This window comes from Rhincodon typus, chromosome 8, assembly GCF_021869965.1.
Source record: "Rhincodon typus isolate 14 chromosome 8, sRhiTyp1.1, whole genome shotgun sequence".
In the NCBI taxonomy this organism is placed as follows: Eukaryota; Metazoa; Chordata; class Chondrichthyes; order Orectolobiformes; family Rhincodontidae; genus Rhincodon; species Rhincodon typus.
In genome coordinates, this window is record NC_063339.1 from 3335346 (window position 1) to 3348433 (window position 13088).

A 13088-nucleotide genomic window follows, 5' to 3' on the forward strand; every position below is an offset into this window, starting at 1 on the left:
AAAAGAATGTTTCCTTGTCTTAAATAGGCACCTCCTTATTTTTAAACTATGACCTTTTAGTTCTGGATTCTCCCGCAAGAGGAAACATGTTTTCCACATCCACCCAGTCAAGTCCCTCAGGATCTTGCGTGTTTCAGTTAAGTTGCCTCTGACTCTTCTAAACTCTAGAGGGTACAGGACGAGCCTGGCTAGCCATCCCTCAGAAGGTAATCTGCTCATTCCAGGGATTGTCTAATAAACCTGCTTCCAAGGGATTAACACCCTCCTGTAAGTACGGTGACCAGCACTGTACACAGTACTCCAGACGTGGTCTCACCGATGCCCTGTATAACTGAAGCATAATCTTGCATTCAATTCCCTCTGCAATAAACTATAACATTCTATGACCTTTCCTGATTACTTGCTGTCAGAAACAGAGCTCCAAGCAGCTGCTCCAGAACAGGGCATATTGTTTTAGCCAGCTTGGCAAAGTAAAAGACTTCCATTAACAGAGCACTTCTTGTGTCTGGGAACTTCCTAAATACTTCACATGTGGTGCGTTACTCCAGAATACACATATTGCTGTGGAGACAAATCTGGCAACCATTTCCGCCCAAAGTAACAATAAGATGAACAGGCTCCTTTGGGATTGTTATCTGGGAAAGGAACGTTGGCCAGGCTTCTAGGAGAATTTCCAGCTCCCTTTCTGGAGAATCTCTAATGTTGGCCAGACTTTTAGCTAAGATTACTAATTCTGGTTGAACGTATTCCTACATCTATTATTACATGGCTTTCTATCTTCATTGCTCCTTAACATGTTAATTTTTGTGCACCCCATCTTCCCACTACAGTCAGGAAACAAGATTCTTTGTCCCCCGGTTGGATATTTATGAGTTCCAGTATTTTTATTTAATCAAAATTACACGAAATGGAACTTGAATTTTTTTCGGCAATTGGCAGTGATTTCATGATCATTATTAGACCCATAATTCCAGATTCTTTATTGAGTTCAAATTCCACCATCTGCCATGGCAGGATTTGAACCTGGATCCCCAGAACATTAGCTGAGTTTCGGGTTCAATAGTCTAGTGATAATACCACAAGACCATCACACCTCCATGGTATGAATAATCCCAGCAGCCAATATTCAAGCCATGATGTGGAGGTGCCGGTGTTGGACTGCGGTGGACAAGGTCAGAAATCACACAACGCCAGATTATACTCTAACAGGTTTATTTGAAGTAAACCTGTTGGACTATAACCTGGTGTCGCCTGACTTCTAACATTTGAGCAATTTTGGAGTAACAGCTTCTTTATGCTTAGTGTGACACCTTTGCAGGTTTTCAGTTTAACTAGTTAGCTGCGAGTTAATATAACACAGGCCACTCTGTTTTCGATGTTGTCTTATTGACCCACAAACAAATACTTTGCAAGCAACGCACTGAAAGGAAAATGCTTTCACTCTCCTCCAGAATCAAATTTTCTGTCAATCACCTTGATAATGAGAGCATTAATCTTATCTAGACAAGAAGGGCCTTCGTAGATCGCTCAATTTTTAATTGGTGTGACTCTTAAAAAACTTAAACCACAAGCAGTATCGAGTTCAGGGACTGGAGCCCAAAGCTCTTGAACCCCAGACCTGTGCTTTTGGGGTAAGAGGATCATTTGAGCATACTGGCAAACTTGTTCACATCCACCCCTCCCCAAACAACCTTCCCTCTTCTTCCTCCCCAACATCATGGCATCAGGAAGTTGGATTATATCATGCTGCAGATGTCTTGCAGAAGCAGTTTGGTAAGCCAACCTCCTCATGGCATGAGGTGACAGAAGATTGAAGCCCATTGTTATAAATTGTTGAAACGCACAGATTTCACCAATTTTAAACCAGGGAAATCTCACTGGAGCTAGTTTGATTTTCCTTGTTCACTGAAGGTGCCAATCAGTACAGAGCAGAATAAAACCTGGACCTTTGCCTATGGGGCTCAGTCCCAAAGGTGTCACAGTGTCTCAGTGAGTCTTACCTCTGAATCGGAAGGTTGTAGCTTCAACTTCCATGCCAGAGACCCGAGCAAAAGAGCTTGAGATACCGTCTTTACATTAAACTGAAACCCTTTCTTCCCTCTCAGCAGAAGTAAACAATCCCATGGCCACTATACCAAAGACACAGGGGAGTTCTGCCTGCTGCCAAGGGCAATGTTTATCCTCCAACCAATACAATTTCAAAAAGAGCCCAGCTGACTTGGTCATTATTACATTGCTGTTTGTGGGAGCTTGCTGGCTGCCATATTTTATAGAATCATTGGATTATACAGTACAGAAGAGGCCCTTCAGGGAATCAAGCCTGTACCAACATTTCATCATACACATCAATGGTGCTTTGTGATTGTAGAACACTTTGACAACATCCTGAGGTTCTGTAAGGTGCTATAGAGATGCATGTTTTCTTTGCTTATCACAGTGGCTGTTTATTTACCCACCAGGAACACACTATTAAACTGGTCCTACCCTTAATGGGTTGTTAGTTCAACATTGGGTGCATTGGCACTCTGCTTACATTGTAAAATATCTTGCTCGTTGGATCGTGCCCCAGCCTCCACCGATCTTACAGGGTTAACAAATCACAGTGCAGCATACACGGCTACCATCCCTTGATCAGCTTTGCTCTCTGTTAACTGGTTTGAAACAGCACGGGTACTGCAGATGGACCTTAATGTCACTGGGCTAAGAAGGGAGAAAATAACAGACATTACTAAAACCCACTGTTTATTGGAAAGAGGATGTGGTGAACTGTGAAGCTTTCTGTTGCTGACTGCCTCTCTAAACTGCATTCAGATTTAGCAGTGGCACATGGATGTTTTTGAGACAATTGATTCTTGAGCAGAGTGGAAGTATTTTCCTTTCAGTGTATAGCTTGCACAGCCACAGGTTCAGGTTGAGACATGCAGAAGATAGCACTTGTATTTCCATCAGTAAAAGCAGGGGTCATTCATACTCATTGAGCTCTGCTTCCTTCAGAAGGACAACACTGCACAGATCACATTTCAGGTAGTTATCAGCCACTTTCATGCAATCTAGTTAGATTGAATATCTTTCTTTGCCTTCTTTATTTCATTATACATTGTTAATGCATTTATAATCTCTCTTCCATCCACTTTCTCTCTCTGTCTGTGTATCTCTAATCCCTCAGTTGCTTCTGTCTTTGTCTCTTACCTCCCCCACCTCTGTGTCCACCCATGTTTGTTTGTCTCATTCTTTTGATACTCTGTCTATCCCTTTCCTTCTGCCTCTATGAGTGACTCTGCAGAGCTGTTCACCAGCATGAGCCATCACTTTAAGATGAAAATAGCAACAGGTTAGAATGTATAAGCACCCCCACCCCTCACTGGCCTCACAAGAGCTTAGTGTTCACAACCTTTTTTTTGATAATTTAGCAAAAGCGGGAAGACTTTCAGTCCACTACAGCCTCTCCTCTCTCTTATCAGTAATTGTACACCCAACAAAGAGAGTCGCACTTTGTATAACTCATAGAGGGGCTGCAACAGCAGCTTGCCTGCGGAGTTAATGGTTATACAGCTTTCTGGCAATGGGTCAGAAGGCTACTCAGCAAACAGTGAGTGAATGAGTGAGCCAGTGAGGGATAATTCCAGTTATCATATGATACTGTCAGCTTCAGGTGGGATGGAGAGGTGGCCTGATGCTAAGTTTTGGCAGTCAGTAGAGAGTTCCAGTTCTCTTGCTCTGCTGTCGATGCAGGCTTTGTATGTGCAGCATGTTTGCTGATTGACGGTACAAGCCAGGCAGCTCCTGAGAGTGGGCTTTCCTTCAGGCACAGTAACACTAAACACTGTCAGTCACGGATCAGAAGAATGTGGCGTGTGGAATGTATGATGTGGGTTCAAGGGCAGTGGTATTGGCTCCAAACCTTCAACATTAACCCTTTTCATATTTCTTACCTCACCTGAACCCAAACAGTTCCAAAATGTAAAAAGTGGATGTCTATCTTGTTTATGTGCAAAAGTAATAGATTGTCATATCACATGTGCTCTGTCTCATAGAAGTCTACAGCTCAGAAAAAGGCCCTTCAGCTCATTGAGTTTGCGCTGGTCAAAAAGAACCACCTAACTGTTCTAAGATAACACGGTGTAGAGCTGGATGAACACAACAGGCCAAGCAGCATCATAGGAGCAGGAAGGCTGACGTTTCGGGCCTAGAAGGGTCAAGGCCCAAAACGTCAGCCTTCCTGCTCCTCTGATGCTGCTGGCCCTGCTGTGTTCATTCAGCTCTATACCTTGTTATCTCAGATTCTCCAGCATCTGCAGTTCCTACTATCTCTGACCTAACTGTTCTAATCCCATTTTCCAGCTCTTCAGGCAGGATCTGAACTCATTATCGACTGATGCTTCACCTTGAGCCATTTTCTTGACAGTTTTGTCAGGTCAGGGTGAGGAGGCATCTACCTAGTTAACCTCAGCCAGAATGCACTATTGAACTGTTCTGAACTACACAGTAGCCACCTAGTGAGTGCCCACCTTGTTATCTGAAGAGACCTTTGGTTGGCGGTGGTGGGGGGAATGATGGTGGGTTGTGCTGCAGGCTCTGGATCCAAAACCTAATTAGATAAAACAGTCCTCATGATCACACTTTTTATTGTTGGCATTTAACCATGGAATTCAATGTGTGTGGAACATTTTTCTTCATTCTTGTAACAAGATCATTTCCAGAAAGGCCAAGATTTGTGACCCATACTTAACAGAATCATAAACACCAATGGTGTGGAAAGAGGCCATTTGGCCCATTGAGTCTGTCCCCACCCTCCAAGAGCATCCTATGCAGACCCAGCCCCCCACCCTATCCATGTTACTATGGCTAACCCACCCATCCCTGGGCACTATGGGGCAATTTTAGCATGGCCAATCTACCTAACCACATCTTTGGACTGTGGGAGGAAACCAGAGAACATACGCAGATGCAGGGAGAACATGTAAACCCCACACAGACAGCCTTCCGAGGGTGGAATTGAACCTGGGACCCTGGCGCTGAGGCAGTAGCGCTAACCACTGAGCCATCATGTCGCCCCTGAGAATTTGGTGGCAATGTTCCTTCTCAAACTGATGGTCATTGTTTGTTATCCAAGTTTCTGGGCTGTTTTAGAGGGCAGTACCAGTTAACCAGAATGGTCTGGGCTCCAAGCCACTTACAGGCCCAGATTGGGTGAAGGTGTCAGGTTTCCTTTCCCAAAGGACGGTTGTTAAATTTTTAACAACAGTGACCAATCATGCTAGTAAGGAGAATTTCGGAGAGCGACAGTTCCATTCTGTGAGGGCTTTTCCTGTCAAGATACAATGCTTTAAATATGTGAACCATTAAAGGCACACTCCTTTTCCAGCTGCTACTTGTAATCCATGTGTCATAGATCCATAAATTGAGGCTGCCTGACATGTTTCCCCATAAGGTAGGAGTTCCGAGACTTCTTTAAATAAGGCACTCACTGCACTTTGCTCGTGCTGCCTGCCTGAGGGGTCATATTTTACAAGCAACGTGTGGGAAGGATTATAGTTTTAAGAGCTAAATGGAAGACATGTCCAGAAATGAACTGATCTTTGTAGAAACTTGCATCTTCCACAGTTGTCCCTCCAAGAGGGTAATTAGAATGCCCAATTAGCCTTTGTTAGGGGAGTTAGGGCAGGGGTCCCGAATGTGGAATTAGGTTTTAAGGAGGCATTGAAATTTAAACAGACAGAAGAAGGCATTCACGGAAGCAATGACTGACACAAGAGTCAAGATGGTTACTTTTGCCTCCGTAATATTCCCTGTGTGCCTCAGACCTAATCCTAATTCTATCCCTAACTCTCATCTGTTATTTTTGCTTCTCTAAACCCAACTATTCGAATCACTTCTTGACCAGTTACTCAGTCCACCAGCTAATCCAGAACTGCACTTCTCAAGAGCCTCAACAAATCCCCACACATCTTCCTATCCTTGCTTACCTAAATCGATCACTAATCTCCCAAAAATTCCAGCTTTCTAAAAAGCCTCGGCACCTTCATGTTTAAATCTCAACATGCCCTTTCTTTATCCTATCTCATCCAAACCCATAACCTTCTCCCTGCCTTTATAACTCTTCAGATTCTAGCCTTTTTTCTATTATCCTACTGTCTTCCCCATTGATGGTTGTACTTTCTGCCTAACCTCCACATTGTGGAACCCCCTTCCTAAATCTCTGTTCCCTCCCTCTTCTGCTTTCAGAGGCTCTTTAGAAACCATCTAGTTCATTAGCCTTTTGGCCTGGGTCTAATTTTCTCTCACTGTGCGTTTGTGCAGTTTTTCAGATTGATTTGAACTTAAGCAGAAATATACAAATGTTTCTGAATGTTATACTTGTAGCAAAGCAAGGTGGGATGGTTAGCAGGGACCCAGGAGGGCATAGCCACGTAAGGTTACAAAGTCTACTCCTGCTTGTAACTCGCACGTACCTAATAACTCCAACAGGGAACTGAATTCATACTGAAGGGAGCGAACATAGAATATCATAGAAACCCTACAGTGTGGAAGTAGGCCATTCGGCCCATCGAGTCCACACTGACCCTCCAAAGGACATCCCATCTAGACCGATCCCTCCCCCAAATCTATCCCTGTAACCCTGCATTTCCCAAGGTTAACCTCCGTAACCTGCACATCCCGGGACACTCTGAGCAATTTAGCATTTGCAAAGCTTTCAGGAAAGAGGACTGGAGGGGGACCAATTGGATTGCATTCCCAAAGTGCTGAAACAGGCTTGATAGAGTGAGATAGAGAGCAGCATACTCAGCTCTGTACTCCTGGAGTGTGAACAGTGAATGTGCTCTGGATGAACACAGCAGGCCCAGCAGCATCAGAGGAGCAGGAAAGCTGACGTTTCGGGCCTAGACCCTTCTTCAGAAAAACAGCTTTCCTGTCAGCTTTTCTGCTCCTCTAATGCTGCTTGGCCTGCTGTGTTCATCCAGCTCTACACCTTGTTATCTCAGATTCTCCAGCATCTGCAGTCCCTATTATCAGTGAATGTGCCCTATCGGATTTCTCATATTTCAAGATCTGACTGTTTTTTTTTCTCTTTACAGAATGGCACCAGGAAGTACTGGGATTTCATGAAAACACATGACAGGTAACTCTGTCCTGACACTTTGTCACTATCTCTTGTTTGTTCCTGTCAACATTCATTAGACCACCTTGTCCTCACTGCAGCTGCAGATTTAATGCTTACTTGGAGCTTTCTTTCCTTATTATCCCAATTTTCCTTAGTTTCCACCCCTCCTCTTTCCCCCTGGTGCTAAGTCTGTGTGGACCGATTATCCAGCACTGACCGAACTTGGGCAGTGGCTCTCCCTGTGTAACAGCAGACCATAATCACAACCAGTTCACTAATACAAGGAAATGATGATTCCTTAGCTACAATTAGACAGGTATCAGTGGAACCAGGTTAGTTCTTTTTAAAAATTGCTGTTGGAAGGCTGGCAATCCTAGCAAGACCAGCATTTATTGTCCCTTGAGAACGTGGCAATGAGCTGCCCTCTTGAACCGCTGCATTCTATGTGCTGGCGGTAAACCCACAAAGCTCTTAGGGAGGGAATTCCAGGATTTTGACCCAGTGACACTGAAGGAACAGTAATATGTTTCCAAGTCAGGATTGTGAGTGACTCGGAGGGGAACTTGCCTATGATGGTGTTCCCATGTACCTGCCGCTCTTGTGCCTTCTAGGTGGAACTGATCCTAAATCCTAATCTGGGTGTCGGTGCAATTCTTCACTCACTTGGGTTTATGCAGTAAATATTGTCCAATTGACAATTTCCATCAAATGTTGGAAACTATTGTGGTTGGTTGGCTTGCCGAGCTGGTTCGCTGTTGCGCAGACGTTTCATTATCCTGCTGGGTAACATCATCAGTGCAGCCTCCGATGAAGCGCCGTTGTGTTTTCCCGCCTGGTTTTTAAACTCTGGAGTCCGTTGAGCTGGATTGCCTCACTTCCGGTTTTCCTTTGCAATGGAGTGTATATGGGGTCGAGTTCTATGTGTTTGTTGACGGCTTTCTTCGTGGAGTACCAGGCTTCTAGGAATTCCCGAGCCTGTCTCTGCCTAGCCTGTGCCAGGATCTTGGTGTTGTCCCAATCGAATTGGTGGTTCTCCTTGTCCATGTGGATAGAGATGAGTGAGTAGGAAGGAAAACCAGAAGTGAGGTAATCCAGCTCAACGGACTCCAGAGTTTAAAAACCAGGCGGGAAAACACAACGACGCTTCATCAGAGGCTGCACTGATGATGTTACCCAGCAGGGTAACGAAACGTCTGCGAAACAACCATGAGCCAGCTCAGCGAGCCAACCAACCACAACATCCACAACCTGAGCTGCAAATCTACTCCAAAACGTTGGAAACTATTGTGAGTTTTCTAAGTGTGGGCTGGTTGAGTCTGGTCAGTACATTGTTTGCTGCGAACAGCTGAGGGACATGCAGTTTCATATGATGTCTCAGTCTTTGGGACTTTCAACCTAGATACATGGCATCACACCAGCACTGAAAGTTATCTACCTCGTGACTCACTTATTTGATGTGGTAGATCAGATTTTTTGTTTTTTTATTCATTCATGGCATGAGGGCATCGCTGGCTAGGCAGCATTTATTGCCCGTCCCTAATTGCCCAAAGGGCAGTTTAGAATCAACCACGTTGCCGTGGGTCTAGAGTCACATGTAGGCCGGACCAGGTAAGAATGGCAGTTTCCTTCCCTAAAGGGCATTAGTGAACCAGATGGGTTTTTCCAACAATCAACAATGGGCAATGAATTCACGATCATCATTAGACTCTTAATTCCAGATATTTATTGAATTCAAATTCCACCATCTGCCATAACAGGATTCAAACCTGGGCCCCCAGAACGTTATCTGAGTCTCTGCATTAACAGTCCAGCGATGATACCACTAGGCCGTCGCCACCCCTATTTATGGGTGTGCATCACACAAAATTATGAATGGGTTTAAGGCTTTTGGTCCTGGAAAGTGTTTTGTTTACTTCAGAGTAAGATACCTCCAGAGTTTGAGCAACAGGTGAAGCTGGCATATTCACACTGTTATTATGCAACGTGAGTCATGTTTGACACTAACAGGGTTTTGCAGACAATTTGGAAGACGTTCCGCCTATAACACAAATAGGTAATGTGCTGAATGCATTTCAGTGGTGGTCTGATGCCAAGTAGGTCGGGCATACATCCCAAAGACTGAATGATCCTATTAGCTGTTCACAATAAGTGAGATCCTGACTGTATGCAATCATTCTGAACTTGCAAAACTTAGCCCAGTGTCCAACGTTGAATTCCGCAACTGGGCAGCGTTTGTTAAATAATCCTGAGTGCACTGAAGAATTACACTGACAACTAATTAAGATTAAACAAAAATGGAGAGAAAGAATTGCAGATGCTGGAAATCAGAAACAAAAACAAAAATTGTTGGAAAAACTCAGCAGGTCTGGTAGCGTCTGTGGAGAGAAATCAGAGCTAAAGTTTCTGGTTGAATGACTGTTTTATTGAATTGGTTAGGATTGTCACTCAAGCTGTTAGTATGATTCATCTGCATGTACTGGAATAACAAGGTGTGGAGCTGGATGAACACGGCAGGCCAGGCAGCATCAGAGGAGCAGGAAAGCTGACATTTCGGGTCTGGACCCTTCTTCAGAAATTTTCCGAATGATGCTGCCTGGCCTGCTGTGTTCATCCAACGCCATACCTTGTTATCTCAGACTCCAGCATGGCAGTTCCTACTATGTCTGCATGTACTGGAAGCTGCACATATTAATACACAGGGCCCTGTGCTTTGCGGACAGCAAGGACATGTGACTGTTTCAACTCAACAAAATAGGTGACATTCTCTGGTTCATGCCTCAATGCCATAGAAAATGGGAGTCAACCTGCCTTATGTAAAATTTAAACAAAACTTTTAACTGTCAATTAACTGTTAGTCAGCATTAACTGATGTATTCTCCTTAGCAACATTCTACCAATCAGAGTCTGTTTGCAAATCAATCGGCACTCCCCTCTCTAACAATATAAATATTGTTTTCTCTTTACTTTGGTATTTCTTGCAAATTGTCCTGATAAGTGCAAGGTGAAAAGCTTTGACAATATGCATCTTTTTTCCACAATACTCAAAATTCCTAGTTTTAATCACTTAGTCCTGGGGGGCTATGCCTTCAGGTGCTTGGGGTAGAACTCTTGGAATTTCCACTGTGCCTCCGTAGCTCGCCTTCTTCCATTAAAAGGCCCAATAAACCTATTCTTGCATGATCATCTGTCTCCGTATCTTAATTGACTCAGTATCAGATTTGCTTTGTAATGCTCCTGTGAATTGGTGTTTTAATTATGTTGATGGTTTTATATATAAATAGAAAGTTGTTGTTGTAAATATACACTGCTGCACACTGGTCCCACCAACATTGGTAAAGGAACATTGCCCCATAATGTGATACCCAGCTCATAACTAAAAGGACCCTTGCCCACATTGTTGTGTATCTGAGCGTAGGTAGGTGTTGCTCTGGCCTGTCCGTTGAAGCAGCTTTTTTCAGGATAGGTATGACCGGCCAGTATGCTGACTGCTCATTCTACGTTTTTAGCAGTGAGTCAGGCCTGCAGAATCTTAACGTTGCTAATTATTCCCTTTGTTTAAGCAGGTCTCATTTCACAAGCACTAAGTAATAGTCATGGGTTCGGTAACCCCATCAAATTAATTTTATCAAAGAGAAGGTGGGGGGTGGTGCTGGAGTCTGGGAATGGGGTGGGGGAGTGTAGAATAAAGCTGAGTGTATTGGCCTCCCAGTGGGAATGTTGAAAATTCCACAGATCAGTTTCAAGCCCCTATCAAGTTCAAGGGAAGACCAAACAAACCTTTTGAGATGCGGTAGGTGTTTTGTAAATTACTGATCTTAGAGAAGGACTGACTGTGATCGATGACAGATCCTATTGCTCTATGCATGTGTGCAAGATGGTGTTGTTGAGGTGTTCAGTTTAAAGTGTGAATCGGAAGAGCCGGAATACAATAATTAGGAGCAGGAGTTGGCCATTCAGCCCATCAAACTTGCTCTTCATTAAGTAAGATCATGGCTGATCTGGTTGTGGTCTCAACTTTACTTTCTTGTCATCTCCACTACCTCTGACTCCCTTGACTGTCCAAAATCTATCAAACTTGGCCTTGAATACATTCAGTGACCTAGGCTCTTTCTGGGGAAGAGAATTCCACTGACCCCTCATGGGAGAGTCTGGGACCATAGGGCGTAGTCACAGAATAAAGGGAATGCCAATTTAAGACTGAAATGAGGAGGAATTTCTTGTCTCAGGTTTTGAGTCTTTGAAACTCACTGCAAGCTAAAGGAGTGGGGACAGAGTCCTTTTGCATATTTCAGGCTGAGATAGATTCTTCATCAGTTAGGGATTGGAGGGTTAATGGAAAATGCAGGCAAGTAGACATGAGAAATGTCAGATCAGCCATGGTCCTATTGAATGACAGAGCAGGCTTGAGGGACCGAATGGCCTATTCCTGTTCTTATTTTTTATGATCTTATGTTTTTAGACTACCGACCCATTGAGAGAAAAACATTTTCCTTATCGCAGTATTGAGTTGGGCAGCCCTAATATTTAAACTGTTATTCCTATTTCCAGACTCCCTCCACAAAGGGAAGCAAGTGAACACCAACAGAACAGCTTCTGATATCATTATATACTTTCTTAAGTAGGAAAACCAAAACTGTACACCAGGTACGATCTAACCAAGTCTCTTTACAGCTACAGCAACACTTCACTCCATTTATATTAAATGTTCCCTTCACTAAATGCTACTATTCCATTTGATTACTAATCATTTATCTACATGTTAGCATTTTATGACTCGTATCAGGATGCCCAGATCCCCCTCTAACCAGGTCTGCAATCTTTCTCTATTTAAATGATATGCTGCTTTATATTCTTCTTGCAAAAATAGACAAGTTTTCATTCTTCCACATTACACTCCATCTGTCACTTTTTTCCCCAATCGCTAACCTGTCTAACTTTATAGTATTGTACACTTTTTCTTTCAGTTTGATACTGTTGTTAACTTCTTCAGTTAAACAAGGATTGTGTGTCCCTCTGATAGAATCTCTCTTTCTCAATGGACTTTATCTTTGTTGAAAAGTATATAATATCTCCTTAAAATCTGCCACTGTTTCATGAAATGTTATAATCACTATTACTGAGAGATTCCTTTACTCTGGGTTCATTCACTAATCTTGTCTCATTGCACGTTACCAGGTCTAAAATAGTTTGCTTCCTGGTTAACACTGGAATGTCCCGAATATACTCTTATGAACTCATCTTTCCTTTGTCAATTCAATTTGTCCAATCTATATGTAGGTTAAAATTGTCCATGATTATTACAGTACACTTCTTATAATCCCCCATTATTCCTTCCTGTAAGTTCTGTCCCAGAGTGTAGTTACTGTTACAAGTCTGTAAACAACTTGCATAAGTGACCTAATTTGATTCTGTATCTTGATCTTCTGAACTTTGCTGTACTAATGTCATCCTTAATTAACAGAATTACCATCCTGCTTTTACCTAGCTTCTTGACCTTATTATTCTTGCCTAACATGTTAAATAGCCTTGAATATTTTTCTCCCAGCCTTAGTCACCTTGCAACCACACCTCTGAAACCATCTCATTCGTATTTATCTCTATTTCTGCTATTGATTGATCCATTTTAATACCAACGCTGCCTGCATTCAGATACAGAGCCTCTAATTCTGACTTGTTACAATTTTTGCAATCTCTGGCCTTATCTGTTATTGTACTCTTGAGTGTCTATGCTCTGTTCCTGCCTGCCACACTTTAGCTATCATTAGTTATGCCAGTTCCCTGTTCTGTTGCCTTTTGCTTTCTCTCAATTTTATCACCTCTTCCGTTTTCTGATCCATAATCCTGCACTATTTAACATGAAGCTCATAGAGAGCTTGTAGTTATAAGACTCACCGGACACCGGTCCCAGCATGGTTGAGGTAAAGATTGTGGAGTTTGGTAAGTGGAGTAGAGGAGATAACTCAGCCATATTGTACAGTGAAGGATT

At 43.1% G+C, this 13088-nt stretch overlaps 1 protein-coding gene across 3 annotated transcripts in view; it reads left to right on the forward strand.

Moving 5' to 3' along the window:
- Positions 1 to 7080: 7080 nt before the first annotated feature.
- nudt14 (nudix (nucleoside diphosphate linked moiety X)-type motif 14) overlaps positions 7081 to 13088 on the forward strand; it is a 53554-nt gene continuing 47546 nt past the window's right edge. The window contains exon 1 of one of the 3 annotated variants that reach the window (XM_048600381.1): positions 7081 to 7120. In XM_048600381.1, coding sequence (XP_048456338.1) covers positions 7104 to 7120 — 17 coding nt within the window. In that variant the 5' untranslated portion in view covers positions 7081 to 7103. Of the gene's footprint in view, positions 7121 to 11665; positions 11747 to 13088 lie in introns of those variants that run through there. The other 2 variants (XM_048600382.1, XM_048600383.1) reach the window with 2 other exon arrangements.